This window comes from Sturnira hondurensis, unplaced genomic scaffold, assembly GCF_014824575.4.
Source record: "Sturnira hondurensis isolate 20B ecotype Veracruz unplaced genomic scaffold, ASM1482457v3 Scaffold0002840, whole genome shotgun sequence".
Lineage (NCBI taxonomy): Eukaryota > Metazoa > Chordata > Mammalia > Chiroptera > Phyllostomidae > Sturnira > Sturnira hondurensis.
The window spans coordinates 29,501,972-29,529,607 of record NW_028075471.1 but is presented as its reverse complement, the minus strand read 5'-3'; the positions used below and the strand labels follow the sequence as shown (position 1 = coordinate 29,529,607).

The 27,636-nt window shown below is 49.2% G+C and overlaps 1 protein-coding gene across 9 annotated transcripts in view; it reads right to left on the bottom strand.

Annotated features, from left to right (window-relative positions):
* Window positions 1-14,683: 14,683 nt before the first annotated feature.
* Window positions 14,684-27,636, bottom strand: part of PDE1C (phosphodiesterase 1C) — a 424,272-nt gene continuing 411,319 nt past the window's right edge. For 7 of the 9 annotated variants that reach the window (XM_037041188.1, XM_037041178.1, XM_037041183.1 and 4 more), the window contains one exon: window positions 14,684-16,668. In XM_037041188.1, coding sequence (XP_036897083.1) covers window positions 16,499-16,668 — 170 coding nt within the window. In that variant the 3' untranslated portion in view covers window positions 14,684-16,498. Of the gene's footprint in view, window positions 16,669-25,202; window positions 25,418-27,636 lie in introns of those variants that run through there. The other 2 variants (XM_037041181.1, XM_037041180.1) reach the window with 2 other exon arrangements.

The following is a 27,636-nucleotide window of genomic DNA, read 5'->3' as shown; positions in this document are numbered from 1 at the left end:
GGGAGGTGGGGAGGGTCAGCATGGGGGAGGGGGGCTGTGCTCATATGATGAAGGCTTCCACTTTCTAAAGGCTGCGTGATCACCTTACGTTCCTGCCCTCATGGTCATGGGATATGGGGAGAAAATGCCAACTGCCATTGGCCTTTGAGAACTAACAAAATGATGAGAGAAACCGCAAGATGTCAGCTTGACCAGGTAAAAATATCAGTTGCAATTACAGGCACATGTGAAAGCCGTTTCTTACACCTCTGTGCTATTATAACTACGCTAGAAATTGGGGTGCCCATGAATCGGGTTCAGGGTAGCCCAGCTCTCTTTTCTAACCATGGAAGGGCCTGCTCTGTACTTCAGCTGCCTTTCCAGCCTATTGACTTTATAGCACAGATGCTTACAGCTTAACTGGGGAAGCCCAGAGCTGATACACATACCTCTCATCGGCCTTGACCTGGGGCCTGCAGAGTTTCGGTCCATCCCATTGGCTGTAGTTCCAAGCCCTGAGTGTCACAGGCCCGAGACTATGGGTGCTGAACACCTAGACATCATGAGGGGGACAGGAATGTTCTGGCTGAGGCTCCTTCAGGCCCAGGCTGCCCCTGCTGTCCACCCAGGTGACTTCATGTTGAGTCAGCCATGCCCAGCTGCGTCTGCAGAATTCGCATTTGCTGTGAGTTTTGTTGACACCTCTTGTCATGAAATGCCCTCATCCTTTGATGGTTTTGTACAGCTAGGGACCAACTGCCCACCTTGGTGCTGTGGTCCTGGTGGCTGGGCGTGGAGCAATGACCACTGGGTATACCTTCTCGGAGCCACTGGCTGTGGCTGGGCACCCAGGGCAGCTCCTGTGGGCTTGTCACAGGTCTTGGAGTCACCTGAGTGGAAAAGTGTCTAAAACGCCCTCTAGGGTAAGTAGAGTCAAGGCTTCGGCCCCTGTTGGGGTTCTGGAGCCACAGCCTTGGTGTGGCTCCCCCCATTACCAGCACAGGACCACCAAATGGTGCGGCAATGCTGGCAAAGGTAGGTAAGAGACAGGCCTTTTGAAAGACGTGTGTAAAATCTGGAGATGGGCAGGGGTGTGTGTGGGGCTGGGGGAGGATGTGCAGGGGTGGGGAGGATGGGGGGCAGGGGGGAGATTGACCCCAGGGGTAGATCCACGTTCTGGAATCTTGACTACCTGGGTGCTTTTCTTCTGTGATTTCTTCAGCAGCTTACCAGAAATGCACCCTGAGGCCAGCCTGGCTTTTCCTCCATCCTGAACACTCTATGGCTCCCACCAGCCCCAGCTCCCAAGAGGCCCCGTGCCGGTAAGGGGCCCTAAGTGTTCAGCTTCATGAATTCCCTGGTAAGTCTGTCCCTCGGGTGCAAGAGGCAGCTCTTTGCTGTACTTCCCGGGGAGAGGGGCTGCTGTGAGCCGGGCCGGGCCCCGTTTCTCCCACCCTTTCTTGCAGTGGTTCTCGAACCTCTCCTGTTCTCCACACACTCACCCTGCGTGGATGTTTTTGCAGCATGATTGATGGAATGACAGGTAAACGTTCATTCATTAGACTCCCCATTTTGGGAAATGCTTACAAGTATTCCCCCAGTTCTTGCAGGACTGGCAAGGCTGTCTTCCACTGCCCGAGTCAAGGCTACTGTGACAGGGTCGGTGCTGAGTTCTCGTGTGTTCCAGGAGCTCAGCTGCTTCTTTCCCGTGACCCTCCATCCTCTCCCAGCCACACACTGCCCCCAGTCCCTTTCTGGACCGTTGCGTGGCCGATGACTCTGTGTGACAGACAAAAACGAATTCCACACATTTGCTGAAAGGGGCCGTCACACATATGAAGGTCAATACCATGGCCACATGGCTTCAGTTCAGAAACCAAACAAGCCGCATGGCCAGTCTGGCTCCTTCCGATGCTGCTCAGTCCCGTAGAAAAGCTTCTGGCCTTCATTGTCAACTGTTTGGGGGTCCTTCGGTTGAGAGAAAATCATACTGGCATGTCTAACGCACAGAACACAGAGCGAAGGTGCTAATTAGCAGTATGTGGGACACCACACGGGTCTCCCTTTTCCCACCCTCTCACCCATCCCCTCCTTTGGTGGTCGTTGAAGAAAACCTAGCACTTGGCCAACCAGGGTCAGAAAGCATGCAACTAGGTCACGGGGACACCGAGCACCCCTTTAGCCGCCTCCAGTGTCAGAGTCCTCAGTGTGTGCTTAGCGCCTGGGCCCGGCGTGTGCAATGAGGGTCTGCATTGTGTGGGTAGTGTATGGGTTTTAATATGCACATTTGCGAGCTCTGTCTCTCACACACCCTGTGCATTTCTGAACAGAACCAGGGTCTCTGGTGATTCCCAGTCTGAGAAGCAGCCAAATCCGCAGTTGCCCTCCTAGAGAGCAAAGCAAAAGCCGGCAATACAAAAACGAAATAGCAAGTCAACAGGGTGCAGTTCTTGAGCAAAGGCACATCCACAACGTGTAACTGTGTGGTTATAAATCCCCTCCTAGAGCTTCGCTCTAACGACCCAGAACAGAGAGGAAGCTTTTGTTTTATTTTTTTCTCCTTTTGGGTATTTGGTGAAGGAGCTGTGCCCATTTGCCAACGGCACAAGTATTTCTGCTTTTTCGTACATGAAAGTGTTACTTCAGAGGTAGTGAAGTTACAGAGAATCGACGCCTGCTCTTACTGAACCTGCCTCTGCAGTAAAATTCCTACCAGCCACAGACACTCATTTTACAGGGGGGAAAAAAGTGTTTTAAATTGTCACAAGAGGTTTCAACACATAGACTCCATCACTGTATCCTCAGTTGCCCGCATATACGTGTCCACGACTATGTGCACATAAATCTCCCCAAAAGGATCATTCGCACCCTGGCTGGTGTAGCTCAGTGGATTGAACGCAGGCTGCAAACCAAAGGGTCGACAGTTCGATTCCCAGTCAGGGCACATGCCTGGGTTGCAGGCCAGGTCCCCAGTGGGGGCCATGTAGGAAGCAACCACACATTGATGTTTCTCCAACTCTCTCCCTCCCTTTCTCTGTCTAAAAATAAATAAAAATTTTTTTAAAAGGATCATTCCCCCCAACGTCGAGGACACGATGCTTGGCCAAAGGCAGTACACTCTGGCCTCCCGGTATTTCATCACATGCCAAGCCATGATCCGGAGTAGTGGGCGTGGCTGTCGCTTCCCTACCAATCACAGCTTTAGATTGGACCCAGTCTCCTCCCTGTCTGGGTCTGGTTTTATTCAGACACCCGAGGATAGAGTTCTCTCTACTTCCCGACAGCATCCAGTGTAGAGCAAAGCTCTACTAGAAATCTCCCCACAGCACCTACCACAAGCCCAGGGCCTGTGCGTCCTTCCTACGCCCCCTCCTGGAGACACCCGGTGCAGAACTGTTCCCTGCAGCCCATTCAGCTCCACCAGACGAGTTCAGCCCCAGGTGCGGTTCTGGGGCCTGCTCCTCCAGGGCGTGGATACATTGTGTTGTAAGCAGTGACTGTGCTATCAAGTTTTTAGTTCTTTTTAATACCTGCATCTAGTTTATTAGCCCTAATGATGGATCCTCGTTTTTTTTCCCCAGGTTCTCCATATTGTAAATAACACCATGATAGGCAGTTAGTTACCTGTATGTTTCTGCTTATTTCCTGGGGCAAGACGCCTGGAACAAAGCTGTGGCTAGTTTCAAAGGCCTTGATGCACTCTGTCCATCTCGTCATTCCCCGGGACGGGAAACTGAGGCACAGAGATGGAAGTGGCTTGCTTAAAATCAGTAAGCATCTACTAACAGATTCAAGTGCAGGCTTTAAAAAGCATTTTGAGAGATGCATGCCATTAGAGACACATGTACATCAGTCAGTCAAGGAAAAAGACCACATTGTGTCCATTTGGCTTGATTCACAATCGCCGATGTGGTAGGAACCCAGCCCAGAGACCAAGTCCACAGGCAGTCCTCAGTCATGCTGAGGTTCTCTGGATGGGCTTGTGCTCCTGGCTCTTGGGACATGGTTGGTAGGGATGTTTTCTAAGTGATGGAGTTGCATCGGCCCTACAGGCCCAGTCCTGTAGCCAGTGGGCCCAGGGGAGTCTGGCTCTGCCATCTGCCCTCTGGGAAAGCAGAGAAGCAGCGCTTTTCTCTTGGGGGAAGTAGAGACAAGGAGGCCTCCTAAGGCGGGGGATGGGGGGATGCCCAGAGGCCACGAGCCTGTTTCCCCCACTGGCTAATAGGGGTCATTCTCTGCCGACCAAATCCCCAAAGCACGAGAAAGCCAGCATTTGTCTTACCGGACTCTACTTTTGACTGCGTAATTTTGGAAGTTATTTCATGGTCTTTGAAGTCAATTTTCTGTCCTGAAGTTCTGGGATTTATATAAATTCTTTCCTGTATCTATTCCCTGGGGTTTTTATAGATCAGCCACTGTTTCTGAGCTCTTGGAATTCAGAGATGAAATAAGACAGTGTCCCAGTCTTCCCTGAGCTCACACTATGCCGAGGAAGCAGCCAGCAAATATCGATGACCTACTATGTTCAGTGCATAAAGAGTGTCAGTTTGGGACCCAGACAAATGGGGGGCGGGGCATAGGGCAGAATGAGGGGACATCTTAGAAGAATTCGCAGAGGAGGAGAAATTTGAGCTTGCTTTGAAAAGGAGAGAATGGAGCCCTGGCTGGGTGGCTTGGTTGGTTGGAATTTGGCCCCGTGCACCAAAAGATTGCAGGTTTGATCCCTGGTCAGGGCACGTACCTGGGCTGCAAGTCCCAAGGTTCCATCCCCTGCCGGGGCACAGGCAGGAAGTAGCTGATGGATGTTGCTGTCTCACGTAGATATTTCTCTCTCTCCCCCCTCACTCCCACCCTCTCTTTCAAATCAATAAATATATCTCAAGGTGAGGAGAGAAAAGAACACACATACACACAGAGACTGGAAGGGAGAGAGGGCGTTCAGACCTAAGGACACCTGAGCGAAGGCACACGACGCCATCCAAGGGCATTGGCACATGTGGACACAGACACATGCACTCTGCCTGGACCCACTGGTCCACCCGGAGTCTGACAGGTACCAAGTATTGCTGTGTTTCCCTCGGAGATTCCAAATACCCCGAGGTGCCTGGGGCTCCTCGCTGTGCAGTTTGGGAACTATGGCTCTAAGTCCCTCTGACTGGTTTCCATAAGTGACTGAGGCCCTCAAAACCCACCACAATCAGCTATTTATCACCATTCAATGGGTATTGCCAAGTGAGAGCAAAGATTCGGGGTGGGGGGACTTGCCCCGGTAAATGTCTTAGGAAGATGAAATACTAATGATCCTCCTCCAACACCCATGTCTGGGCACCCAGCCCCCGCCCCACAGTGGGAACACCTGAGTGGGTGTGGGAACATCTGCGTGTGTGGGTGTGGGAACAGCTGCGTGAGTGCGTGTGCTCACAGCGAGGCAATCCATCTTTGGGACGACATACCCTTTTCGTCGACATTCGCTCCTCCACCGGGGCCAGCCCCTTCTGAGCAGTGCCCGCCTTCTCAGATTCAGGACTGTGGGAGGTGCAGAGCTCCAGGGAAATGCATGACGCCAGGAGTCTCCCAGGGAAGGGAATGTCCTCCCTCCTCACCTCTCCCTGTCTCCCTGGGCAAGAAAGAATATGGACCACATCAGCCCGATGGCAAGAAGTTAACTTGGCGGAAGGCTGGCACCATGTCCGGAGCGTTGTGAGAAAGGTATTCCTGAGGATATTTTGCCTGTTTATTGAAAAATGCCACCCCTGCCACACACACACACACACACACACACACACACATTCACAAGCATTGTGCTTAGTTGTACTAGGAGGTGATTTCCAGCTGGTGATTGGTGAGTGCTCTCAAGAAGACCTAATCTAGCCTGCGGTGGATGCTCCGGCTTCTCCCCCTCCTTAGGGGTCCTGTGGGCTCCCGTGGGCTTCCCCTGCCTGCCTCCCTCAGAGACGGACTCCCCACCTGCCGGGAAACACAGGCCACACAGAGTCATTCTGCTACAGATGTGCTGGGGGCGTCGTGGGGCCCGAGGATTCGAGACCCACTGCAGGTTCTTGGCCTTATGCAGGAAAGAATTCAAATGCAAGCCAGCAGAGTTTAAAGTGAAAGCGAATTTGTTAGTGAAGCCTCGAGACAGAGAGGGGACTACTCCACAGACTGAGCGCTGCCCTCCCCCTCCCCCGTAGTAAGCTTTGCTTCCTGTATTGAGGTTTACTTAACCCAGGCATTCGACAACAGGGAGGAATATTCAGAATCGTCCCTGGAAAGGAATGGAGAACACTCGGAGGGGCTCTGTCAGCTACTCTGTGTCCTTCTGTGGGCTTTTGTTTCCCTTCGTGGCGGCTCGAGGTGTGTTGCTTAGCAGGCTGATGTATTACCACCACCATATCATGAGGCTAGGAGTTACCGTTGAGTGAAATCAGTCACCGTGTTGGACTGAGCTTGTCTTTGCCACTTTTAAGCCATAAATCTGGTGGGGGAGGGCTCTTACTTTCTTCCTGACAGTTCTGAAGCCATTTTCAGCTGCTGTACCCAGTCTCAATGCCTTTCCGTGACTCCGCCCCAAGCCATCCCATCGATGGCTCGGGAACAGTCTGTGTCCTGTCCGTGGCCCGCCCACCTGTGACCTGCTCACCTGCAATGTTCCAGTTTCTTTCCCACTCATCTCCTGTCTGGTCCTTTGGTCTTCTGACGGAGCAGGTTATCTGAGGTCTCCCTGCTTTGTCGCTTTCTCCCTCCACAGTGTCACTTCCTTTTTTGCCCACCCTCATAGCCCGGTTCACCTGTCAGCTCCACCAGAAGCTTCTGCTTGTTGCAACCGAACAACATGAGAAATGGAATTGGGGTTCCTTTCACCCTACTGTCCTGAGGAAGAGCGACTGAGACGATGAGAAGGTCTGAGAACATCTGCAGATTAAAAGCCTTGCAGCTCGAAGTGTGCCCTCCCCCAACCAGCACCTTCAGTGCCACCTGGGAGTTCATTAGACATGCAGAATCTCCTGCTAAAGCCAAATCAGAATGTCCCTTTCTGCCAGGGCCCCAGGTGATCCTTGTACACTTGACTGACATCTGAAAAGCGTTGTATTTACATGTCGTAGGGCAGTAGAAGCAAACCCCAGGGGCTCACCAGACCACACAGAGAGTATTCGCAGAGTCCAAAATCAGACCCTGCCCCTGCCACTTTCTGGCTGCGGAACTTGGGGAATGTTGTCACCACAGACCCTCAGTTTCCTTACCTGTCAACTGAGATGAGTGGATGATAGCATCTCTTTGCTGGGGTCATAAAAGGTAAAGAGATAATGCTTAGGAAACAGAATGCCTGTTCCAGAGCAGTCGGTGGACTAACAATTGTTTGTTTTTGCTTCCTGTGGCTCGAGGGCAGGTAATTTGTTTCTTTTTCTGCACCTTGAAAAAGTCACATTGTAGGAGAAATCCAATTTCGTGGACCATCAATGGACTGATGACTTCGTCTGTTGCAGTAGCCAAGTAAATGCAAACTCACACTCTCCAGGTCTTGCAGACAGGCCTGAGAGCAGGCAAGGACTTGATACGGGGTTTGTGTGTGTGAAACAGAGGTGACATTGCATTTACCGTCTTAACCACTGATCAGTGCCCTGTGCGGTGGTGTTGACACATCCACGGTGGTGTGCGGCTGTCACCGCCATCTGCCTCCCGTAACTCTGTTTAACCTTGTGAAACTGAAACTCTGCACCCCCGTAAACAGTAACTCCCCTCTCCCCAGCCCCTGGCCACTGCAGTTCTACTTTCTATGAGTTTAACTTCTCTAAGTACTTCACGTAAGTGGAATCAAACTACACTTGTCCCTTTGTGCCTTGCTTATTTTACTTGCATAATGTCCTCAAGGTTCATCCACGTTATAGCATTTGTCAGGATTTATTTTCTTTTGAAGCTGTATAAATAGCTTGATGCATGCATACACCACAATGTGCTTATCTGTCTGTCTGTTATGGACACCTGGATTCCTTCCACGTTTTAGTTAGGGTGCCTCAGTGCTGTTCTGAGCATGGTGCACAAATACCTCTTCCAGACTTTGCTTTCAGTTCTTTTAGATCTGTGCCCAGAATTGGAATTGTGGGATCGTATCATAATTCTCTTTTTAATTTTTTGAGGAACCATCATACTGTTTCCCACAGCAGCTGCACCATTTTACATTCCCACCGCGCTGCACAAGGTGTGGGGATTATTTTACAAGAGCAGCTTGAACGAATGACCCTGCCTGATAGATTGAAAAACACAGTTCTCCACCCCCGCCCCCCAGCCCGGCCGGCAACCCCCACCCAGAAGACTGTGAGGTCCTCTGGCTGGGAAACCCGGCCTTGCTCCTATTAGACCCACTGCACACCTAGGGCGGTGCCTGGAGACAAAAGGACTCAAGACACATTTGTTGATTTAAATGGAAGGTCCCCAGCAAGCCTCCATTCTTTTCCACCCTGAGGACCACTATCCCAGAGCTTAGCTTTTCTTCCTACACACCACCGCCACCTGCTGGAGATATGGGTACATTGTAGTTGCCAGACTAATGTCTTGCCTTTTAACCTTGAGGTTTATTTCTGTTTAGTGAAGTTTTTTCTCAAACATAAAAGTGGAATAGTGTCAAGATGATGGGTTCACAAAAATTCTGCGTGTGTGTAAGAGAGAACCAGGGCGACGTTCCAAATTATGATAATAGTTTATGGGGAAGGGGCTTTTCGCAGAAAAGGGAGGCTGCAGCATAGGGCAATGGTGTGAAAGGCTGCCAGTCCAGGCCCAGGCCAAGGCCAGACCACGCCGGCCTGGCGAGGCGCGGGGCGTTTGGAAGAGGCTGCTGAACGCAGTGTAGGTTGTAATTACAAACTACTCCTCTCACTCTAGCCATAGCTTCAGGGGCCAAAAGAAAAAAAAATCAATGAACACTATACCCTACTTACCTAGTTTGGTCCTTTTGTCTTTGTAGACAATAAAACTGCTCCTTTGGAAGGCTGGAATTACAAATGTGGCTCCTCAGTAGTTCAAACTGACCTCCCTGAAACAGGAGTCTGAATTCAGTCTGTCACATAGGAACTCCCGTTCCCACTCCAGATACACCATGACATAGTACAATAACTCTAAAACCTAAACCCTCATCTATTTTTTTCTGCAATAACCATTCTGAAATACTCTGATCTGGGTCGTTATTAATAAGGAGAGGAATGAACAAATTTCAGCCTTGCTTGCCTCAGAGGGCTGTTAATATAGTTTAAATAAGAGAATGGAATGCCTGAAAAGCATAGTAGGTGCTCAATAAAAATTTGTTGGCTTTCCCTTTGGGCTGGAGTTTCCTTCCCTGCTCCCCTCTGTGCCTCACCGCCTCCCTACCCCACCCCCAACACCCTACCAGGTGCCCTAGGGCCCCAGTAGGTTATCACTTCACATTTCCTTCTAGCTAAGCCAAGCCGGCCAAGAAGAGGACCTGCATGCCTTGAGAAGGAAAAGCAAGAATGAATGCAGTTTCATTTGAAATATTTGAAACAAGTGTGGTCTGAAAAGAAACAAATGGGACAGCAGGCGTTTCTGAGAGACCAGCCTTAGGGGGCAACTGGGAGAAAGGCCTTCAGGGGGCTGGATGGGCAGCAAACCCACAGGCTCCTCTGATGGTGGGGACCTGGCGCAGAAGCCAGAGTCAGGCTGACGTGGGTTCAAGCACCAGCTTCAGCCTCAAACAGAGGCTTCCCGCAGGGCGCTGAACCTCTGTTTTCTCACGTGTGGGATGAAGTGACCACTCCTACTCGCAGGGTGGGGGAGCTGTGGTGAAGGAGTGTGTGAAAGCCTGTCCCCCCGAGACATCCTCACAGAGAGTGCTCCACGGGTGCCGGCTCCCTTGGGACAGAGGCCCCCTGCTGCCTTCACTGTCCCACCCCCAGCGGTATAAGTGCACCTCGTCCCACACCCCTGTAGATGCCCCTGCCTGCTGGCCCCGTGCTGCAACCTCAGTGGCAAATTTCTACTCAGGCTGTGCAAATGCCTGCTGAGGTAACTCAGGATGCTTGAAGAGTTCCCGTTCTCTAAGACACCATCGGTTGACATCACTGATGATGCACACACACATTCACCAGCTTTCCTAGAGAACTTTTTAATAGTGGTCACACCTGTAACTGAATGGGCTAAGCACGGGTGTCAAACGCACTTTCACTGGGGGCCACGCCAGCCTTGAGGTTGCCTTCAAAGGGCCAAATGTAATTTTAGAACTATATGAATATAACTACCCTTAACAGTTAAGCAAGAGCTCGGCTCTGCTGCTGGATAGAAGCAAGGTGCCCAGGTGATAAAACAAGGTAGAGGGCCGGGTTTGGCCCTAGGGCCTTGTGTTTGCCACCTGTGGAAGTCTCATGGAGGCATCAGTGGGCTCAGGGAAACATTTCAGAGGGCAGTGGGTGAAAGAGCCTCCCTGAGCCCCCAAAATCAATGCCATGGGGTGGGGGAGATGTTGCTCTTACGTTATGAGACACTCATGGGCCCTGGCTGGGTGGCTCGGATGGTGGGAGCATGGTCCTGTGCACCAAAAGGTTCTCAAGTTTGATTCCCAGTCAGGGCACATGCGTGAGTTGTAGTTTCCACCCCCACAAGGGAGCACATTTGAGAGGCAATCGATGGATGTTTCTCTATCTTGTTCTCTCCCTTTCTCTCTCTCTAAAATCAGTAAACACATCTTCAGGTAAGGATTTTTTTTTAATCCCCTGTGGGCTCAGTGGGATTACAACCACTTAATCGGCATCAACCGTGTTCTAGGCAGCACTGCAAACTTCACGCGCATTTTATCATGTAGCATTCCAGCTACCATTGTGTGCACCTCATCGATAAGGAAGTAGTTGCTCGAAGGATTCTATCGCGTGTCCAGAGTCATGCCGCCGGCAAACCATGGAGCCGTGAAGTGGGTCTGCTGATGGCGACGACGCTGGGAAGCCCGGGGCAGAGAGCAGAGTGCCCTGGCGGCCACCGAGGAGCACATGCCCAGGGCAGGGTGGCTGCTGAGCCCTCTGACCTTCTCATCTCCCGCTTCTCCGTCAGCAGCATGGCTGGGCCTCTGGGATGGTGACCTTGACGGACAGAGTCTGCAAATCTCTGCCCAGGCTGTGACATCCCAACCAACCAGCTCAACCGCCCGGTACCATACACCCCTGATGCTGCCCCTCGGCATTGGGTCCCTGCCCCACCCCCAGTCCTGGCTCAGGGGCGAACTCAGCCGGAGCAGAGCGAACAGGGCATGTGGAGGCTTTGAACTTCGGGACTGCTGGCATTTCCAGCAGCTGGAGCTCATGGAGCCCAGGTGGCGGGGCTGGGAGGCAAGAGGCGGGCAGGCACGGCTTTCGGGCCCTCAGCTTCTCTTGCGCTGAGGCTGTGTTCTGAAAGCCACGTGAAGCCTGCGTATTTCAGCCGGGGGGAGTGCCTCGATCGACGTTGTGATAAAAAAGTATCACTCTGGGTCGTTTCCCTGGCTGTGGCTTTGAATTGACCCGTCAGTAGTTAAGTACCGAAGGGTCAGGTAAGGGAAGGTGTGGCGGTTTGGTGATACCCTGACCCTTTCCAGAGTGCGGGGTTTCTCTTTCATGCGCATCCGTGACCCGAAACGGTCCAACACTCCGGGCAGGATGAACGGGAAGGGGCGGCTTTAGGTCTCCTGAGCCCAAACTGTATCCCCTGTCCACCCCTAAATCTCGGAACACTGGGCAACTGAACGTTAACTTTTCCAGTCTCTCTGGAAGGAACAGGAGAAGGGGAAAGGGCTTAGTTAGAAGTGGAGGCTGCGCCAGCACGCTAGCATACGAGAGATACTAAGTAAAAATTAATGATGCTGTAGTTACATGGTAATTAATATAATGAACTGGGGCTTAAATCAATCATTATCTTTTTCCTGTATAACATGTCACTGATCATTGTCTTTCACTTAGAGTTTTTTACTATATTTTCCAGGATTTCTATAGTTTGTCTCCCAGCTCATCCCATGGTTGAGTATTCTTTACATGTATGTTTGATAACGGACTAAACCTATACAGAAACGCAGCGGCACTATAATCAGCGCGAGAATGGTGTTCTCCGCAGCTGCCCCCCCTTTAGAATTCTAGGAAGAGCGAACTCTGATCCAGCCCAAAGCAATCAGCGCTAATGACGCCCTGGAACTCAGCAGAGTCCATACCTCGAACAGACACCAGGGGGCAGGGCAGCCTAAGAAATGAGTGTGTTCTACCCATGGGCTCAGCAGCTTGACTCCCTCAAACTAAACCAACATAATTTTTGAGGTGGTATCTTGCCCAAGTCCTTGCGCCACCAGTTCAGGCTGATTTCAACCTCATTTCCAGAAATGAGCCAAGCAATACACATTTCATGTGGCTGATTAATATTCAAATTCTTTTCAGATGAGAGGCTGTTGACTGAAGGCTCCAAGTGTCGTCTAAGGCAGCATCGCCCGAGGCATTTCTAGCCTATTCTAGGAAATGACGAGGTATTTTTGTTTTGTTTTGTTTTGCTTCCCAAATTCTGGGGCATATGAAACCTCCTCGGGTAACTGTTTGTGGGACGGAGTGATTTAGGGAAACTATCCCCTTTGAAGGGCGGGGCTGCAGGGGGTGGAGCTGTATTTCATGCGTTCATTGGTTGATTCTTGTATGTGCCCTGATTGGGGAGCGAACCCACAACCTTGGCGAAGACAATGCCCTAACCAGCTGAGCCATCCGTCAGGGCCAGCGCTGTATTTCTCTAGGAATTTTTAGTCTACATTTGAAACAGAGTCACTTATGAACAACAAAGTCTTTTGTTTTTGAAGACAAGTATAACGACACTTCAATCTTTACCCATATATTCTTTCTTCTGAGTCGACTGAGATTTTGACTCATGAAAAGATGCCGAGACGGCAGAGAATTAGAGAGGGCACAGGATGCTGCATGGATGCTGCGTGGGTGGGACTTGGAATGGAACGTGGGAAATGAAACGGGGGGAAGCAGGACAGCAGGGAGGGTGGCAGCAGCGGGGAGGCGGCCAGGACTTGGCCGATGTGGACGCCAGAGCAAGAGTGGCCATAACTGCCAAGAGAGGGGGCCCAAGACCTCCCTGGGAGAAGGGAGCATGGCCGGTGGGGACATGGGGTTTCCAGCCGAATGTGGGCACCCCTACGAAGATCACAGCTTGGGCCCCACAGTGCTGACCACCCGTGGGGACAGCCAGGAGGGTCATGGATGATTGAAGTATTGGCTTCTTTTCACTGAGGTTGAAGTATATTAACAACCTACCTGATTCACAGAACTAGTAAGAGGCATGGGTCTCCAATGCAAAAGCCTCCTTTATTGATTTATATTTTCTCTTTATTGCATTTTTCCCATATACTCCAAGAAATAATAGCAAATATCTGTTGAGTTCTCAGTGTAGGCTTAGCCCTTAGGGTTATGCTGAGTCAGGTACCGCCATTATCTCCATTCGGAGAGATTACAAAACCCGCTAAAGCTCACAAAGCAAACCTGAGGCAGGAGTCAAGGTTTAATTACAGGGTTGATAACACATGTGTTTTACCTTAGACTGGCTGCGTTTGTGTGTTACTCATATTAACAAATTAATGTACCTGGTCTGTGGTGTAGAGGACTTCTTTTTTTTTTTTTTTTTTTAAGCTACTGCCCGTACAATCAGGAAGCTGATTGAAAAGGGCAAGTTATACCACTCATCTTGACAAGCTATTCAGGACTGAGTAGGGCCAAAGGGGGAATCTCTGTTCAGATGCATCCCAGGATTCTGGAGAAGAGAAAAATGACTCACAGACAAGGAAGTCCTTTAAGAGCATCTTTTTATTTGCTGTAAGAATACATAATTTGGCATTTCTATACAGCCCATCTTGCGAACAACAGGGTGGGCCTTTTACAAGCAGTGCAGGGTCTCTATTTCTGTGCGCTTGTTCAGTTAAAACGTTAGCAAGGGCTGAAACAACACCGCTGGATCGAGGAAGACAGAGCGGGCCAATTTTCTTCCCCAGGACCACGGCTTCCAACACCGAGAAACAGCCGAGAAAGTGCGGCCACGTGAAGTCTCAGCGCCCGAGAAGACCGAGAGTTGTAAGGGCGCATGCGCGTGTGGGTGATTCCCGCCGTTGAGAGGACTCTGGAAATTCCAATCTCTGTAGAGCTGGACGTTCTCCCGTCAACATTGACTTTAAAGCATTTTTGATAAGAGCAGACTAACATTTATGTGAGCTAAACAGAGGGAAAGCCTGGAAGCAAGATCTCAACAGAGAAAAATGCTTCCTAGACGACACTTTGCAGCTGCTTTCATGCATTTGGGGTTATGGAGGGGACACAGGGAAGATGGCCTGGAGGCGGGAGAAAGCCAGGGGCAACGGGTTACAGGGCGGTTAGCGAGGTGGTGTGCCCTCCTGAGGGGAGCCTGAAAAAGAGGCCTTTCAAAGGCGTGTTCACCTGGGTGCCCAGCGCTTGGGACAGCGCTGGCACAGCGCTTGCTTAAGGGACAGCACTTGCTTAAGGCAGAGACTGACATTTTACTAAAGAAGTTAAGTCTAGCTGGCTCGCGTAGCTCAGTGGATTGAGCATAGGCCTGTTCATGCCTGAGCCAAAAGGATCCCGGTTCGATTCCCAGTCAGGGCACATGCCTGGGTTGCAGGCCAGTTCCCAGCAGGGGACACACCAGAGGCAACCATACATTGATATTTCTCTCCCTCTCTCCTTCCCTTACCCTCTAAAGATAAATAAATAAAATCTTTAAAAAAGAAAAAAAAAGAAGTTACATTCCTGGGGTGTGCCTTCCCCCAAGACCTGCCCAGTTACAGAGTTATGATCAGATCACCCTGTGAGTTTACTTATTTCCCTGGAATACCCTCAGAAAGCACACTGTAAGTAAATTGCTCAATAGTGTGATGGGCACTGAGCTCTGGGGCTGGCTCAATTGCATAACCAATTTCCTGGAAATGAACTTCAGAGAGTGAAAGGAGAGGACACGAAACCCTTTACCATCAGACCCCAAAGGCTGTGGCATCAGGACACGACGCCTTCTCTGGGGGGTCGGGGACCATCCTGGAGAGATTGCCCTGGAGGTGAGTCCTCAGAACTGCCTCTGCTACATCTCTGTAACTGCCCAGGCTTGGCTCTAGTGATCGGCACCCACCTTAGCCTTCATCTTTATCACAAAAGGCACCGTGAGCGTCCCAAATCTCATTCTTTCTTAAAAATTGTGCCATTAAACCTGGACCTGCAACTAGTTACAGACAGCACAGGGCTGGAGATCAGACCTGCCTGCCAATGAACCTGAACTTCTCCCTGCCTCAGACCATTTCTGAAGGGATTAAAAGTTATTTCTGACGTTGAAACTTTCCTTGCAACGTCTGTGAATTTAATCCCAAAGTAAAAACTCTAGGAGAGGCCCAGTGGGCCTACAAAGGCCACAAGGAAGAGCATCGAATTTTACAGACTCTTCACTCTGCCAGCAGCCGTGGGGGCAGGGCGCTCCCGAGGGCTCCGTGGTCTGCCAGGAAACGGGCTGAAGTGTCACTTCAAGGCATCTTCAACCGCATGGAGAAAAACCTGCAATTCAGGCATTCCGATCGGTTCAGCATCTTACGCCCTCCTACCCCAGGACCGCGAGACCAAATGGACATATCCTGGAGTAAACGTCCAACCTGGTCTCCGAGATACGGGCGTCTGTCTCGCGGATTTCCAGCACTGTCCGCTGTGCATGATGGGAAGGATTAGCCTACATCGGGGTCCCACCTTGTGGTGTCTCTGGGCCACACTGGAAGAAGGAGAGTTTTCATGGGCCACATATTAAATACAGTGCGACACATAATCACACACACAAAAATCTCATGTTTTAAGTAAACTTACGACTTTGTGCTGGGCTATGCTCACAGCCACTCTGGGCTGCATGGGGCCCATGGGCCTCAGGTTGGACAACCCTGGGGAGGAAAGCAGAGCCCAGAGCTGCTTCTGCAAACGCTCTCAGCCTGGTGGGATCTACAAGGCGGAGGCATGCAGGAAAAACCAACACAAAGGGGCTTTACTTTGAACTTGGCCCTGCTCTGAGAAACCTGAGTCCAGAAGTGTCTACAAACACAATTTAAAAATGGGAAAAGATGGCTTCAGAAGTGTATTTCTTGCATACAATGATTATTAAACTGATAGTCTTATGAAAGCAAGTGAATGTCTGGGATCACAATAGTATCAAGGGGATGGATTTCACTTTTTTCTGAACAGGTCATACTGTTTTAATAGCAGTTCAATTTAGATTTTGAAAGATTTATAGCTATAAAAGCCACAGGAGACAGGCATCTTACTGGTTTGAGGTTGGAGTCTGCCCTGACCCCCAAGTCCAGAGACGATGAGTCTATGACAGAACAGTAAAAGGGAACATCAATGTGTCCCGGTGGCCTCAGCCATGGCTGCACCAGCCCCAGGACCCCCACCTCGGGGGGTCAAGTGGCGGGAAGGGCATTTCACTGTGCCTGGTGACCGCTGAGAGCCGGAGACTGGGCCCCTCTCTTCTGCTGGACCTATTTCCTGTTCCAGTTGTGTGAGATGTTCTGAATCTTTTTCATTCTGATCCTCTGATCCAGCATCTTGTACCTTGTAGGATGCTCCTCAGCTTTCTTTGGGGCCGAAGGTGCGTAGGAGCTAGATGCATAAGCAGGGCGTTTAAAGTGACGCAGAGGCGGCTTGATGACTGCAGGCCATGCAAAGAAGACAGACAGCCATTAGCCCCGAGTGACACAGCCGAACTCCCTCACCCCCGACCTGCTCGGTTTCTTCGAAACCAGGAAACACAGAGTTAACCACTCACAGGAATCTTAGTGAGACAGATGAGTCACAGAGATGAACAAGCATGTTAACCACTGTGGCCATGCACTTTAAATAAAGACCAGTTCCTACAGGCAGACAGCAAGGACCCCAGAACATAGAGGTTTTTCCTAAGGAAGGATGGGGGAAAGGAAGTGAGAGGGAACAGGTTGGGGNAACTCCCTCACCCCCGACCTGCTCAGTTTCTTCGAAACCAGGAAACGCAGAGTTAACCACTCACAGGAATCTTAGTGAGACAGATGAGTCACAGAGATGAACAAGCATGTTAACCACTGTGGCCATGCACTTTAAATAAAGACCAGTTCCTACAGGCAGACAGCAAGGACCCCAGAACATAGAGGTTTTTCCTAAGGAAGGATGGGGGAAAGGAAGTGAGAGGGAACAGGTTGGGGGTGTCACCCCGGGGAAGAGCAAGGCAAACAGATGTGAGCCGAGCCCTGCCCCCACCCAGCAGTGAGCATTGTGGGTAAGCCTTCAGGGCTGTGGAGCAGCACACGGTCCCAAAGTGCTCCCAACAGAGGATGTCATGGGGAAAAGTTTGCCCCCCCTAAAATATATATATATACAGTTGTCATACCCAAAATAAAAGATCCCAATGGACTCCTCACCAAAGAAGATACACACATGACAAGAAAAAGCATAGAAAAGATGCTCCACAAGTCTGGTCACCACGGATTTGCAAGTTAGAACAACAGTGCTATGTACTACACACCAATTCGGGTGGGTGAAATAAAAACAGAAACAGCTGATGGCACCCACTGCGGCGAGGGGCTCTCGTTCTTGCTGGTGGGAGTGCAAAGTGGATCAGCTACTTTGGAAGACGGTTTGGCAGTTTCTTATGAAGCAGACCTAGTCCCACCATGTGACCTAATAACCGTACCCTAGACATTTACCCAGCTGATGTGAGAGCTCATGTCCACAGAGAAGCCTGCACGTGAATTTTATAGAAGTTTACTCGCAATAGCCAAAGGCTGAAAGCAATGAAGACATCCCTCAAGAGTTAACTGGAAAAACAAATTACAGAACATTCGCACAGGGGAATGTTACTCAGCAACTGAAAGGAAAGAGCCGTATAAAGACAAAGATACATTTTAAATGTGTCCAGTGCTAAGTGAGAGCAGCCGTCTGAGAAGCCACAGGCCGTGTGATTCTTTATGAACCTCGCTCCTGCGGGAAAGCCTGTAGCCAATGAGACAGTGTAAAGGTGAATCAAGGTGAACCCAGGTTACTCAACTGTCGCCAAGAGGTGAGATACAGTGATTAGGTGAAAGGAGTGGGTGCTGAGTCACTGCCTGGAACTCCAGCTCTCTCGCGGCTGCTCTGCCTCCCGGAAGAGCGCCCAGAGGAGTGTGAGGCAGAGGCAGCTTGCAGAGCTGGGACTAGGGGAGCAGCACTGTTAACCAGGAGGCCACCCCCATGAAAAACCAGCGGTGCCGGTCCCTTCCAATAAGGGGAAATGCATGCTGTTCACGATGGAGCCAAAGGCTAGGCGCAACCTCAGTGTGTAATCCCAGGGAATACGTTAAGTTCCGGTCATTCTTAAAAATACACTCCTGTGATACTATGGAAAAATGAATCCATGTCTATTGATGGAGAGAGGTGTGTGCAGTACTGTTAAATTAAAAAAGCAATAACAGCGCTCTAACCTTATACTATAAAAACACATAACCACATGCACAGGAAATGTGGTAAGAACATACGTTTAAGCCATAGCTGTAATTACATCTCTGAGTGGGATAAACACGGCCGTGTTCTTTTTGGCTGTTCACACTATCTACTTTTCTGTTGCGATCAGGTTTTAGTGGCACAACTTTTTGCAAAGAAACGAACCACTAATATGTCTTCTATGGAATCACAGGTCGGAGCCATTCTACAAAATCGCACACAACAGAGTTTACTCTGGGCTTTTGCACGCGGCATCTCAGAAGGCGCATAGCTGAGCACAGCCTATAATGTTCTTTCATTGGCTTCTTCGAGCACCCACTGTGTCCCGAGGACATAACCATGAACAGAATAGACAGCATTCCCTGCTTTCGAGGGGCTTCCGTTGTAGGGCCCCCCTCTGAAACTTGTGACTTGCTTACAGAAGAAAAAGTGTTCAGGCATAATTTGTGATACTATTAGTGCAAGCTCCGACTTTGCCCTTTGAGTGAAGATAACTTGTAGTAAAGACCTCCAGCGATTGGTCCTGTAGTGACATCACAACGCGGAAGCAGAACAGCGATTGTAGAGATCTCAGGGTGCGTAAATCTGTTTCTGAGGGTAAAAAAAGGGTTTGTGGCACCAGACACTCTGGGAATAAACGTAAAGACAGTCCTGTGACCCTGGAGAGTCGGGTAGAGACAGAAGACAGCTTCAGAGTCAAGGCTGATGGTTGCCGACGTCTGGGGCAGCTGATTTATTGCTCAGTCACAGTCTCTCCCGGCATTCATTCTATTTTTGCTACCCAGTGTGAACCCAGCCAAAGTATTATTGAATTTCCCACTTCTCAGCATGGAGAAACATTTACCATTTGCCAGGATTCTGACTGTCAGAACAAAAACTCTCCTTGCCACCCGAGTCACGGCAAATAGAGTTGAACCTGCTGAGAGACAGCAGCGCCCACTGACACCATGGAAATGCTTATATCCTGCCTTTGCCCTCCCTCAACACGTGAGGGGAAAGGGAAATTCAAAGAGGGCTGTTTTGTGTGCATCGATTGCCTCTCCTCTGCAGGGACTGCGATTTGATCACAGGGCAAAAGAGCAGAGCCGGAAATCAGGGTGCCATTTTGAGTTTAATGGGGACTTCTCTTTTGGGGGTGCTGGTGTGGGTTCTTGAGGACTCCTCAATTCCAGAGGTATTCCTGGGAGGGGTCTGACCCTTCCACTTCAATGACTGGGCACTTCCCACAGCGGAACCTGAGCAGCACCGTTACAATCCCATCCCCCACCTTCCGTCTTCCCCTCCAAGGAAAACCAAACTGGGAACAGAACCCCTCCCCACCATAGGCTTTGTCTTCAGCAGTCAGACCATTTTCTCAGGGGGACACCTTCGCAAAGTCTGCTCTCATCTCTCAGAGCAATCTACTTGGAGAAAAGGATCTACTTAGCTCATGAAGATTTGGCAAAGTCACGTGGCTGCCATAGAACCCGCACTTGGCCAAGTCATAGTCTACAGGGTCCAGCAGGAGTGAGGCCTGCCTGAGTGCGGCTGGAAGGGCACGTGAGTGTCTCGCACGAGGTGGCAGCAGTGGGAACATTTCCCCTGAAACATCACAGGGTGCGCTCCAGTGTGATGTTGTTATGCTACGGAATCGCATGCTTCTGGTTCTGTAATAAAAAGGGGGCGTTATTTGTGTCCCACCCTGTATATCACTTTAAAGTGTGCCTAGGAAAAAAGGTCAAGGCAAAAATTGACATAGCATCCTTTTTATTTTACAATTACAATGTTTCTCATAAAAGTGATGTTCCTTTAGGAGCTTTGATCCTCATTTGGTCAAATCTCGCCTTTTTCATAAACACCACAACTCCTCCAAACTTGTCTGTGACTTTCTCTCGCTCCTCGGCCACCACCAGCCTCCCTTTCTTTTCTCTCTCCGTGTCTCTCTCTCTGAGACCATGTTGCATGGGAGCTACTTCTTCTCTTCTTCTGGCAGCAGAGACCATGAGATAGAATTGTTCTTCTTCAGAAAATAGGTAGGAATTTATTCAGATAACAAATTGTGGCTGTTCATTGGATTTGGGTGTTGAATATGAATGGAGGTTTTAAAACTCCTTGTTTGAAAGTGTGTGTGGTCTACTGTTCCTAAAGTGCCCTTAGCAAAGTGGTGAATGGAACAGGCATTGCTGCCGGAGGGAGGGGTTCCTACCTGGGATTTAACTGGGTGCAAGTCAGACGAGTGTTCCCGGGACTGCCCCGAGACCTAAATGACGGAGACATGTGTGATGAATCCCCGAGAGTATCCAAGATGTCCTTTTCTCAGTTTTCTCAGGCCAAGGGACCCCTTGGTCAGCAGTGTCTGACAGTGTTCGGCAGAAAATGCTTTTAGGAGGACTGGGAGAGTTTGTCACCACGTTGCATCAATCTCATTCACTCACAGTCCTGTCATTCTGCACCAAGTGATGGCAGGCCAGAGAGGACGGTCTTGCGTCCTTGTGTGACCTAGTCCGGCCTGACTTCGTGAGTCACACACCAACCCACACCAGCACCTCTGCGCCCCCAGACCCCCACAGCAGCGGCTGGCCCTCTGAGCCACGGTGCCACGGCCTGGCGCCTTCCCTCGGGAGTCTCTGAGCCCACTGCATAGCAAGCCCCCCAAGGCAGCGACTTGGCTCATGCTGAGCTTCTGAATTAATTCTAATATTGGCACCTTGTGGTTGTTTTTTTTTTTAAAGAAGTGTTGGACATGTGTTTTGTTCTGTTCCAAAGATAATACCATAATACAACTTTTGCAAAGAGCGTTTCCACCTCCAGCTAGTTTCTATCTGCATTTACACACACACACACACACACACACACACACACACTAAACTAACAAGATACAAGCATCATGCAATGCCTCTCAAGAGCTGTTTTCCCTGAAGAATAAAATCCTCTGCCATTCACCCCACGCCTGCAATCAGTGCCTGATTGTGGTATGGGCCTGAAATCTGAGGGAGAGTCCTTATAAAAATGCCCCCAAATCACCCATGAGTTTTGAACCACAAGGCATTGGAATGTTACCATCAGCTGCACTGAGGATGGAGAAATGCAACAACTGAGGCTGTGACTCTCATCTCAGGATCTGCCACGGTAAAAACAAAACAAAACAAAACCAACACTGTACCTGACATACACTGCGTACTAAGCACAACACTAGAAACACGTGTTGAACCAGCCTTTTATCCTCACCACAATCCTGAGAGGTGAGCACTATTACACCCCCTTTTGCAAGGAGGCACCTGAGGCTTAAGGAGCTTAAGCAACTCGCCCAAGCTTACACAGCTAATTCACAGGAAGTCTGTATTTTGGTTTCATTCAACATCACTGCCTTCCTCCTGTCTTTAAAATAACCTTGGACCAAAGTTCAGAGGAAGTTTAAATAACTACCATAATGAGTTAAAAGCATCGAGGTAAAGCTGTACCTTATTTATAGTGTCCATATTAGAGTATACATTGATGGAATATACAGGATTCTTGAATAGCCTTGTTAGTAACCATACTCTTACTTCCCCCAAAGCAGAAGCAAACTGCCCTTCCTTAACACCATGTGTGGCAATGACTCAGAAAATAACTACATAACAGCCCTGGCTGACGAGTCTCTTAAATAACTGCTCTTATCTCTCCCCTCACCTATGCAGGTTGGAATCTGAACAGGCATCCCAAAACACTAGGCCACTGGACACAAGCAATCACACCCAGGGGAGCTCCAGGGCCTGGGGCGAAGTTTTAACTTGGAAATTTTTAGCCCCGACGGCACATGACAACCACCTGCCACCTCCATTTTAAAAGCCTCTGGCTCTGCGAGGACTTCAGCTCGAGCAGATGAGAACACCAAACAGTCTGCTGGTTCTCTGTGTGAAAGGCCCAGAGGATGGGAAGCTGGTGACCTGAGGAGACCTCCAGAAGGGGCAGAGTGGACAGCGCCTGAACAGAACCATGACCTGGTATGGGAAGGTGCCCCCACCAGCACTGCCAGGCCCCCACAGAAATCCATGTCTTTGGGGAAAAGACAAACCACACAGTTTTGCTGCCCGTCATCCACCTGATGCTGTTTGCTCTCACTGACACTTCCCGATCTTGGATGCACAGCCCATCACCTGGGGAGACTTAAAATTTCCTGATGCCCAAGCCCTGCCCCAAGAGTCTCTGGAATAACCATTGATTTTGGGGTGGAGCCCAAACATCAGTATGTTGGTAATGCCCAGTGATTCTAATGTGTAACTGGGTTCAGACCACTGGCTGAGGTGTCACGTTCGTTCTGAAAACCAGTCAGCCTACACTTAGTTTCCGAGGGGTGCCTGGGGCAGCCAATGGGGTCCACTCCTCCCACAGGGGAGCCACCAGCCCTTGGCCATGTGCTGAGATCTATGCCCCGAACCCGGGAAACCTGCTTCTGAGGGAGGCGGCAGGGTATCATGAGGGCAGTATGGGCTTTGGGCAACACATAACGGGGTTCAGCTATGACTCCTGTGAGACCCTCAGGAGATAATCTGTTCTGGGCTTTTTTTTTTCAGCAGAAAAAGTTTGAACTGCATTGCTTGGTCGTCATGAGGATTTTCAAAGTGACATGAATAACATGATGTTCACATGGTACCTTGCCACCTTGCACAACGCCTGTAAGTCACAGGTACTTGGTGAGTGACTGCCATTATTACACAGCCCAGGAGATGGAAGGTCCTCCCCACGGCCTTCCTATAGCACCCTCCCTGGCGAGTTTCCTTCGATGGTGCAGAAAAGTCCCCTCACTCCCTATAGGACTGCATTTGACTCCATGCGTGGCCTCACACACAATGAAGTGATCACCTTAATGAATGTACCTGTGACTCCTCAGCAGAGGACACACCATTCTATTCATAAAATACTAATTATCCAAAATGCGCATTTGTGAAAAAAACTTTTCCCATTCAGCTACCCGAGGCAAGCACTTCACTGAAACCAAGCGCTATTCTCAGCAAAGCCAAACCCTCGAGCCCACATCTAAGCCATTTATACAACATACAAATATGCGGGGTTGTTGGATCCCTTTGGGCAATGCCTGTAACCACGAGCGCAAATGAAGGGCTGGGAATCCAGGACGGGAAGTGCAGCTTCGACAACCAGCGAGGCTGGAAGGAGTCTCGGTCCCCGAATTCTAACCACTATATGAGTAGGAAAACGACAAGGCCGCCTTTGATTCATAAGACTCTGTGTGTTCTTATGCTGAGCCATAATAGTTCCTTGAGTCAGTGTCACTGGAAACCACTTAAACCACTGATTCCTTGGTCTGTTGCATGCTTCTTCTTTGTGCTTTGCCCCAGAGATAATTCCTCTTGGCCCTAAACTCCGTGAGGTCAGATACAGGGTGTTGCGCACACTGGCATCCCAAGAGCTTCGTCACAATGCCGGTAACAGTTGGTGCTGAGAGAAATGTAATGAATACGCTACCTTACATCACACTCAGGAAGCTTCACACACCTCCCATTTACTGAAAGATAAACAAATCTCTCAGAATACACACCAGCTGGCAAGGGTGGCTGGCATCTGCAGAACCGAACTTTTCTCCCCTGGTTCAGCAACATCGTAGGACCTGGATGTGCTGCCCGCGTTTATTCAGGAAGAACGACAGCAAATTCCTTTCCTTTGAATTCCTTTGAGTTTGAGGCCTGAGCCTCTTGTTTTGCACAAATGCTACAGTCTCAGCTTATTTCTTCAGGTCTTCCGATGTATGGAGAACAACTAAGGCCTAGTCGTCAGGCCTCCTCCCCGCTCCCCACCCCCTCCCCACCCCTACCTCCTGGACCCCTACCTTCTGACCCCCCACCCCCACCACGAAGAGGTGCAAGAGGAGGAGGGAGCGATTAAATAAGACTGGAAGCTCAGCTCTTCTTATTCGAACAACGGCTACCTATTACATGCCCTGCACCCGCATTAGTTCTAATGACTAATGATTTCATTGAATAAAATTATTATTTTAATGATAAAAGAATAAGAAAGTCCTGCCTCAAGATGATCATCCTTGATTAGGGTCTTCGTTTTCATTTTCCTTGCTCTGACAAGTGAAAAGGATATGAATCGTGCTGGTTCAAAAGGGGAAACTATGTTGGAGACGATACAAGCGAAGTCCTTTCCTTGGTTTTTCTCATCAACATGGGCATTTTTTCCATGTTTGCATGTGAAGATGGGACGTGTGAGGCGAAATCGGTAGCTCTATGTCCCTCACGCACACCAACAACGACCCTCACCAGGAGAAGTCTGTAACGACACATGTCTTCAGGGCTCTCGGCTGCCGAAGAGCTAAGTCACCAACAAGCTTTGATCCAGTCCCTCGGAAGAGCGACAGCCGCCACCCCTCGGAATGAACCTGACATAAAAGACAACTGCAAAGATAGTGCTGGCTGGAATCTTTGCTTAAAAGACATGACAGGGTCCTCCTCAGCCCATGGCTGTGCTTGACATTGGTACACGGGTGACTGCTTTAACCCTCAGGCTGAGGACAAGTGTGAGAGAGAGGCGGGCACAGTGCAGACGCTCCGACATCAGCCGTCCTCTACTGGCCACGAGCCTCAGAGCGGGGAGTGCAAAGTGTGGGCAGGCTCTTCATCTGATTGGGCCTCTGTTTCCTGATTCCTGGAATGTAGATCGCGGAGCCTCCCTTCCTTAAGAGTTGCTCTGATGATTGGGTGAGATAAGACAGGCTGAGAAATACGTTAAGAAGCATTGTCCCTGAGAGCTGATAGATGTCGAAAACATATCAAAGTATTTATTGTAAAAAACACCTGTATTAGGGAGATCAGGAGTTATCATTTTTGACAATAATTACTCAATAACTTACAATGCACATAATATTTTGTTTTGGTCAAAGACACATAAGCTTTCTAGAACACCTTCAGACCTCAAAGCTGGTCCCTTGTCTTCGGACGACTCCTCTGGACGAACGTCTTATCCGTAGTCCCCTAGAATAGGACACATGACAACGTCATTGCTAGCCAGCCAGCATCGCATGCACAGACACTTTCTACATCAGGCAGGGTGACCGGAAGCATCACGCATCTACTGCCAACACTACGGCACATGCCAGCCGAGGCGCACACAGCGGAGCGAGGGGCGAGCTATCTGCACCCACGGGTGACTAGGGTACTGTACCTTTCCATCTAAGCTCCACTGCAGGAGAGTGGCGTGACCCCGGCACCCTGAGGAATCGGCTCGGAAGTAAGCCACTGACTAGTGTCCGTCAATGGGCTGCTGCTCCAACGAGAGCCAACGATATGTTCTCCGTCATTTATGGCCCTCCCCCGGAGCTCGATCAGGTTCACAGACCTCACGGGTCATAGGTGAAGCTGGCTCTAGAAAAAAATCGGCTGCCGGTGCCATGACTTTCCCATGTCAGAGTCACTTTGCTTTTAAAGCTGTGCGAGGGCTCGAGGGGGTATCCCCAGAATAGTTTTCTGGTGCTGGAGCTTCAGGAGGACCCTTCTGTCATGTCAGAAACCACACTGGCTGTTCTTTAGTGAGGGGCTCTCTGGTGGCTTCTGGATGGGGCAGGTTATCTGCAGAAAGTCCTTTATCTCTGAATTCTCAGCACCCGTACCTCTCCAGGGGTGCGCAAGGGGAAACATTAAATTACTCTGACACACATGTAAAATCATGTCTGTGGAGCCATAATGCCAAACAGAGCTGTCTTGGAATGCAGACATAGATTTTTCACTTAAAAAATTTAATAGCTAATATTTTGAGCATGCAGAATAGTATAAATAATAGCATAACAAATACTCATGTATTCTCAATACAGTTTAATCAAATCTTAACACTTTTCATATTCAAAAATTTATTCAAAGAGATTAAATATCACAAATATAGTTGAAGTACCTACTATATACCCTTCCATGATACTTCTTTCTACCTATCCCCAAAACATCAACCACAATTTGGTATTTATTATTCCTATGCATATATTCATTCAATTATTGCATTTGTGTGCATCCATAAAATATGTAATATTTTTGCTTGTTTTAAAAGATAATATAGTTAAATGCTGTGTGTTGTGTGTGTGTGTGTGTAGTGGCAACTCACTTTTCTTCTTCAACATTATGGTAAGCTTTGTTTGTAACGGCTAAAAATGGTAAACAACCATCATTGATTAAATATCCTATCCTGTGGCCCACCTGTACAATATGCTGCTATACAGATATTGAAATAGACAATGTTTTCCTAAGAACTACCTTTATATTTTGTATAGAATTTCTTTTGCCATACATCAGCAAACTTTCTCTGTGTGTGCGTGTGTGTGTGTTTTAAAGTGTGTCTCTGAAATACAGGATAGAGCTGGATTTGGGTTTTTTTAATCTAATCACATAATATCTGTTCTTTAATATACTAGAGGTAAAGCCCTTTGCAATTATTGTTATCACTGACAGTTTGGAATTGATTCTACAATCTAATTTCATTTTTGTTTTAGACTTGATTCTACTATCTAAATTTGTAATCATTCTTTATTCCTTGTTTCTTTTCTTCCTTTCTGCCTGTGTTAATGCATTTTCTCTGTTCCCTTTGGTGTTGTTCACTTGCTGATTTAGATGCCCCAGGCTATATTTAAATGATTTTACTGATGATCCTTTGTGTTAAAAAGTTACAAAATTACAAGGTTCTGCCCAAAGACAAACTAGATCTCTGCATTCCTCAACCCCTATGACAACTCTCCTTCCAACAGCAGCTTCTGTTTCCTGTTTTAACACAAAACCTGCACATTATTTTTATGGTAACCAGTTACTCAAATTTACCAACATGTTTGGTTTACTTGCGTGTGCACCGTGAATGCTTAGAACTCGCACCTTGCTTTGAAGTTCACTTTTCTCCTTGTGGAAGTGTGTCCCTGAGCACATGGAAGACTCACCTTCACTGTCCCCTCGCATTTCCTATGACCAAAGCCAGTATTGCTGCCAGCCTGCCGCTCCCCTGAAGGTAACCAACTTCTCAGAGCATGCAAGATTTCCTCTTTTCAACCTTGAGTTTTTCTGTTTTGAAATTCCAGTGGTTATATGTTTGTTTTTTAATTTGAGACGTTTGAACTGCTTGTTTGGCCTGTCTCTATTGTTTTCTTTCTGCACAATTTTACTGGGTTGCTTCCAAGAATTATCACTCCCCCTGTTTGAGCACCCTGAAACCAGACGTTCTA